The sequence below is a fragment of the Terrapene carolina genome, unplaced genomic scaffold, assembly GCF_002925995.2.
Source record: "Terrapene carolina triunguis isolate 2854851 unplaced genomic scaffold, T_m_triunguis-2.0 Scaffold33715, whole genome shotgun sequence".
Classification (NCBI taxonomy): domain Eukaryota; kingdom Metazoa; phylum Chordata; order Testudines; family Emydidae; genus Terrapene; species Terrapene triunguis.
Genome location: NW_020698066.1, coordinates 6,334,542 through 6,341,935, shown reverse-complemented (window position 1 = coordinate 6,341,935; position 7,394 = coordinate 6,334,542). Strand labels below are relative to the sequence as shown.

At 39.8% G+C, this 7,394-nt stretch overlaps 1 protein-coding gene across 1 annotated transcript in view; it reads left to right on the top strand.

Annotated features, from left to right (window-relative positions):
* The first annotated feature begins 1,474 nt into the window (after positions 1–1,474).
* The window catches only part of LOC112117182 (uncharacterized protein KIAA0895), a 43,549-nt gene continuing 37,629 nt past the window's right edge, over positions 1,475–7,394 (top strand). Inside the window, exon 1 of the mRNA XM_026663480.2 lies at positions 1,475–1,530. Within this exon, the coding sequence (XP_026519265.1) occupies positions 1,503–1,530 (28 nt within the window). The 5' untranslated portion in view covers positions 1,475–1,502. The remainder of the gene's footprint in view (positions 1,531–7,394) is intronic.

Below are 7,394 nucleotides of genomic sequence, written 5' to 3'. Positions count from 1 at the left end.
CTCAATTAAATTTTTAACTTCTGTAGAGTTGGGGTTTGGACATTCATTTTCTGTTACATCGTAATACAATCAGATGTCATGATTTTGTATTATTACGATTTAAGAAAAAAGTCCATATCCAGTATGTTGTATATTTTTTTAAATGGTTAATTCAAATACTGGACATTGTACATAATTGGAAAACAGTGACACTTTCAGTCAAAGTGCTGACCATTTAGAAAAACAAAATGTATTACTGTACAGAGTGTATTCCAACAGAGTCTGATTCAAAAATATTTATCTCTGTAATATTCTGAAGTCTGAAAGGAAACAAAAACCTCCTAGAACAAATGTATGTTAGTTGTTCAAACAAATCTGTGTGTCAAGGCAGTGTAACTAGCTGCTATTTGACATTTAGTGGGTATTTAAAATTTATGTAACTTACATGTCAAGGGACGGGAATGGGTGTCATAAAAAGAAACGCAAACAGGCTGCTCTAACATACAACAGCCTCCCTGCTTTGAATTGCATCCACAGCATCATCCAAACTCTCAGATGCCAAATGCAGCCCTAGTGTAAGTGGATATAACTTGCAATAACTTCAGTGAGAGTTGACACTGCTTACACTAAGATTCGATTTGGGCCCCAGAGATTTCATAGTGGTATACGTCACACTCAGTTTGCACATGCACTGAATGTTAAATTGGCACAAGTCACGTTACTGGGGCAGTTATATCAATTTTTCTACATTATACCCGAGGCGTAACTTACACTATAATTTATTTCATTGCTGAATTTGGTCCAGTATTTGCATTTACATCAACTACAGTAAAATCACAAGAGATCAAACTGGAAAAATAAAAGTAGGGCCCAACTCTGCCCACTTGAAATGGCATGGGGAGGTGTCAGCCACAGTCCACTGTGCAGATCTCCACGTCGGCTATGGCATACAAAGCACTGCCGCATGAGTTTGGCATGTCTGGGGTTGGCAACGCTGCTTAACCTCCCTCCCAGACTACAAATCCCAGGATGCAATGCTTCACCTTGCTCCCGGCTGTGCAGAGGACTGCTGGGAATCGTTGTGGCGCACTGCATGCTGGGACTTGTAGTCTCTATCCGGAAAACCGCATTGTCTCCCTCTTTGCGCGGGTGCTGCGGTTTGTTGTTCCGTTCTTCTGGCCCCAGGGCTGTGCCGTGCCATGGAAGGCTGGCGGGTGTCCTGGCAACAGAGCCTAGCCAGCCCTTTTCCTGCTGTCCCTGAAGCAGGGAGTAGGGGAGGTAGCAGCTGTTCCTAGGTGTGGGTGGGGGACAGGCTGCACATAGCCCTGCACCCTCCCCACTGCTGCAGCCACCTCAGCCCTCTCCTGCCTCCCCCTTTCACCAGCCTGTGGATAAACAAAAGGAGGATACTATCTCCACCCTGCTCCTTGCCTGTGTCTCTCAGCTCTCCATGCAGAGGGGGCATATTTAGGGTGTTAGGGCAGGAGAGACAGACAGACACACACACACAGACTGCAAGAGGAATGATGCTTGAATCCATCCGTGTCACTGGTGAGTATTACTATTCATTATTACCATTAGCTTTCAATCCTTCCCTTCGCATCCTATTCCTGCAGTTGCCAACTACAGCAGGAAAGCAACAGTTTAAGCAGGTAAAGTGATTAAAATGGCATAAAATACCCCCTCTCCCCATTAAATAACTGTTAATATTTAGTTTCTGATGTGCCTTCCGTCGTCCCCTAATGAAGTTGGGATGCTGCACTGTTATAATGAATAACGATCACATTGGAATAAAGCAATAGAAAAAAACCCCTGAAATTAAGTACTAAATGACTCAATTTTGTTCATGAGGTGGCCATCTCCCACCTGCTGATATATGTTCTAGGGCACAGCCTTGCAAAAATATAAACATTTCCTAGCATCATCAATTAAAATGACATCAATACAGAAAAAAAAAACTGTAAAATGGCAACCAAATAAAATACTAAATGATCTCACTTAGTTTATAAACCCCTCACTTCCCGGGTGTTCAGTGACAAGGTGAGTTGGGGTGTTGCACACCTAAACAGCTTAAATTTAACAAGAAAAGGGAGAGAACAAAGGAGGAAATGTAAAAATCAAATAAAACACTAAAGAATGCTAATAATTTTGTTTATGAGGCACCCTTCAATCCTAAGAAGTTGTAGAATTAAAATGTAACTACAGCATTTTAATGAAAACAAAAGAGAGGTAACAAAAGAAGCAAATAAAGCATTAAATAATAGTAAAAATTATTGACAATTATTTCTTCAGTATCTTTCTGATCCCTTTGCCACTAATATGCTTAGAGAACTGTGCAAACAGTTACTATATAAACTCATCAATAATAGAGAAAGCAGCATAGACTATAAATACCAATTAAAAAACGACTACATAATAAATGCATTATATAGGAATAATTATATGTACAATACTGTATACAATTACTTTTAAACTACAGGGATATCCCATTAACTTCTTGTAGTTTGAAACTAGTTTTGTTTTGTTTTCCCCCCATACAATTTCTTTGTTAAAAGATAGTCATTTTGTACATCATTTCTTAAAGTGCTTCTGGCCAATACAATCCACCACTGGGAAACCTGTCCAGCAATGAGGGGGCATGATGGGGTTGATTGTAAGTGCACTGTCACAAGACATTATTATGCTCATTATTAGGATTTCTTTTAATTAGAATTAACCTGAGTAGCTTTATAAATGTGTATGGCTTCAGATTGGTAGTGGCACTGTCAGTTGAGGGATGGTGAAAATGTCAGTACTTGGGGAAGTTAAAGGAATAGAAATAAGGATTAGAGGGGAGAATAGATGAAGTCTCCCCTAGAAATGTACAATAATAATAATAACAACCTTAAATTATAGTTAACTGTGAAGGTATTACTTTTGGGTTCTGAGTCTGCTACTGAATCTGAATATCATAAATGACCTGGAAAAATGGGTAAAAAGTGAGGTGATAAAGTTTGCAGATGATATAAAATTACTCAAGATTGCAGTCAGCTTTGAACTTAACTAAGAGTTAAAAGGAATCTGGGTGACTGTGCAAGAAAATGGCAGATGAAATTCAGTGTTGATAAATGCAAAGCAATGCACATAGAAAACAATCCAAATGACGGGGTCTAAATTAGCTGTTACCACTCAAGAAAGATCTTGGAGTCATTGTGAGTTGTTCTCTGAAAAGTTCTGCATAATGTGCAGCAGCAGTCACAACAGCTAACAGAATGTTAAGAACCATTAGGAAAGGGATAGATAATACGACAGAATATATCATAATGTCACTACATAAATCCATGGTACACTCACACCCTGAATACTGTGTGCGGTTCTGGGCACCAATCTCCAAAAAGATATTAGAATAGGAGAAAGTACAGAGAAAGGAAACAAAAATGATTACAGGAGTGGAACAGCCTCCATATGAGGAGAGATGAAAAAGTCTGCGACTGTTCATCTTAAAAAAAAGAGATCACTAAGGGGGTATACATAGAGGTCTATAAACTCAGGAATGGTGTGGAGAAAGTGAATAAGGAAGTGTTATTTACCCTTTCACACATAACAAGTATCGGGGTCTCCCAATGAAATTAATAGGCCAGTAGGTTTAAAACAAACAAAAAAAAGTACTTCATACAACACACAGTCAACCTGTGGAACTCATTGCCAAGAGATGTTGTCAAGGCCAGAAGTATATACGAGTTCAAAAAAGAACTAGATAAGTTCATGGAGGATAGGTCCATCAATGGCTATTAGCCAAGATATCAGGGATGCAATTTGATGCTCTGGGTGTCACTAAACCTATGACTGCCAGAAGGTGGGTCTGAACAACACTTGATAAATTGTCCTGTTCTGTTCATTTCCTCTGAAGCATCTGGCACTGGCCACTAATGCTGGACCAGATGGACCATTGGTCTTACCTAGAGTGGTCATTCTTATGAAACTCTGTGCCTCAATGGAACCCAGTTGAAGCCACTGGGCTGAAACTTACCCTTGCAGCAAAACTTATAGTTTTAATATAAAAAAAAATACACTTGGAATAGCAGATAGTAGGTTGCAAGATAAGTGGAATTTTTAAAGAATCCTACAACCAGCGTTGACTTCTAAAATTTAATTTTGCAGGCATTTCGTAACAGAGTAGACCCTGTAGATAGGCAGTTATCTGTTTTAATTTATGAGCTATTGTGATGGCATGAAAATTAGCCATTATGCATGCTCAGTAGAATTATTCTTTTTATTGAGCTTACTGACAAGCTATACAATTAAAAACCATTTTCAGTCAATGGCAGAGCTGGTCACACCGCCTGTATGGCTAAGGTTTCCCGACACTTTCCATTGTAAGACCCACATTGTGAGCCTCCGGAAAAAAAAAAAAACTCACTTCACACAGATAGAGACTAAGCAGACACGAGAGTGCCTTGGAAACTTGTAAAGTTGTCTAAAAAGGCTAAGTATCTGAAAAATGTGGTCCTAGGTGTCTCATATTGTGCACCCAAAATTAGTGGACATTTGACAATTTTGGCTTTAATTTCTCTGTGCTACAGTTCCCCAGCTGTAAAATGGGGATAATACCACCATGTAATCTCACGGTAGTATTGTGAAGAGAAATTCATTAATGTCTGTAAGCACCCGGATACTACCATTGTGAGAGCACTATAGAAATGCCTAGGAGGAAATTGATAATTTGGTATTAAGTGCAGGGTTAGGATGGCGTGCATTAAATAATTCCTGAGGCTTACTGAATGAGGAGTGTAAAAAGAAATATTGACTAAATACACAATTATACATATAATTCACATTTATAAAGACTGTATCATAATGCAGATGCACACGAAGGCTGAATTCAGGTTGCACAGGCATCTTTTGAGTTCTTTACTTTGCAACCCAATCGTTCTTCTAACATAGTTTTCCCCCTCCCATGTCATATGTACTATATATGCACCTATGCATATGAAGTCTCTGTAGATTGTAAATTCTTCAGGTAGGGATCATGGAGCAGCTTCATCACCAGGACAGGGAATAAGTGGAGGTGGCTGAAGCCTACCCTCTTCATGGTCAGAGTCCTGCACGGACCCCGTGTAGATTAGGGCAGCCTAGAAGGCCACCTTAAGATATGTCCCTGTTTCAGCAGCCCCTGTAAGCTTTTTCATGGATACAGAATCACCAGAATGCAGGTCTGCCTTAGCCATACTCACCCAATACATTGCTGTTCCACCTCAGAATGCTTCCTATAGTGGTAGGCACCAGGTCACTCTATGCTTTGCATAGGGTTCTCCAGTACTGGGGGGCTGTTCCCCAGAGAGGCCTTATACTTGCCCTAGGGCAGTGACTCACATCCTGTGTCTTCATATGTGCTTTTACAGAGCCACACACTGTTTGTTTATTGCACCCATCCTTGGATCAGTCTTCCCCTCGCTTACTGCAGAGATTGGTTGCTACTGCAATATAATTTATAAATAATGAGTCAGCTGGAATATGTTTATCATTATAAGAAAAGGATGGCCAGACAGGATTTTTTTGTTGTCACAGTGCTGCAAACCATGGTCACTGAGCACCACAGTGAAAGAGGGTTTAGGAGTCAGAAGCTGTCATTTGAGCTAAATAAGAATATGGTGCACATATACATTTATGATATTGCACAGCCATCAGAATTTTGATTCTGCAGCCCTCTGCACAAACAATGCATGTTAGCTTGAGTCTTCAATACAGTCAGAGCATGTACCATCTATTAAATGTTCATGACAAATACTGAATTGTTTACAAGTTTAAAAATACCCAAAAAACACAACTGCAAATTTGTGGGATGAGTTAGAGGGCGGACATCAGTCCTAAAGACATTAGTGAGATATCTTCCCTACAACTTTTAGACTTTTGCTACTTTATTATTTTGTACATGAATTGCTGTAAACTACTTGGCCTTTCTCCAAAATAGACAGCCAAACACATGATGTTATTGTGTGTGGTTGCTGTTATTGAATAGAAAAAAAAAATCATATTAGGGTAACTTATTGAGAGTCATGCTCTAAAATAACAGTCACAAAATTAAAAAAAATCAGGGCCATATCTTTACCTTCCCACAATTAAACACACAGGAGGGTGGGCTGGAGAAGAAATCTTTCCGAGGACCTCGGTGCAAAGATTCCTCCCAAAATCAGTACAGTGAGTGGGACAGAATTTGCCTCTTATGCAGCAAAGGCCACTCTCCCTGTGTGCCATGCAGCCTAATTCCACAGGGGATCATTACACAAACTAAAAACTATTTCCCCATGCTAATTTCCCCCCCTGCTGTTATTCACACCTTCTTGTCAACTGTTAGAAATGGGCCATCCTGATTATCACTACAAAGGTTTTTCTGCTGATAATAGCCCACCTTAATTGATTAGTCTCATTAGAGTTGGTATGGCAACACCATCTTTTCATGTTCTCTGTATATATTATCTATCTTCCTACTGTATTTTCCACTCCATGCATCTGATGAAGTGGAAAGCTTATGCCCAAATAAATTTGTTAGTCTCTAAGGCTTGGTCTAAACTTACCCCCCAATTCGAACTAAGGTACGCAACTTCAGCTACGTGAATAACGTAGCTGAAGTCGATGTACCTTAGTTCGAACTTACCTTGGTCCACATGTGGCAGGCAGGCTCCCCTGTCGACGCTGCGGTACTCCTCTCGTCTAGCTGGAGTACCGCAGTCGACGGCGATCACTTCCTGGTTCGACTTATCGCATCCAGACAAGACGCGATAAGTCGAACCCAGCACTTCGATTCCCAGCCGCCAAACTAGCGGCTGGGTGTAGACATACCCTAAGATGCCACAAGTACTCACCGTTCTTTTTAATGTAATAAATGATGCTATTAACATGCCAGTTTCTAGACGTTGAAAGCAAATCATTTCAGTAAGATATGATATGAAATTTAAATCTATATTAATTTCTAATAACCTCCAACAAATATTTGCTGCCACTGTGTTTCTACATGATCTGAAGCTAGGCATAGACTAAAATAAATGCAGTTTATAAATGCAAAATATATGTTAATGCTACATTTTGATGAGGTCCCACATACACAAATAACGAAAGGCAGAATTATGGTTTCCACAACAACCACAACTCATCCCCAGTCTTGGGCCTGAGTCTCTTTTTGCAGTGGGATAAATCACATGCAACTCCCCTTAAGTAAATGGAGTTATAGTAGTATAAAACCATTGTAAGAAAAATCAGAATTAAGTCCCGTATATTTTCTATTGCTGTACAGTGTATGGTGTTGATTTTCATGCTGTGCCATGAACCTTCAGTGTGCCTGAGCTGTAGCTGCTGTAGGAATCCTGACAGTTTCCTGACTTGGGTGTTAAGAACTCAGCCATAATATTGCAGAAAGTATTTCACATTTAATTGTAGGT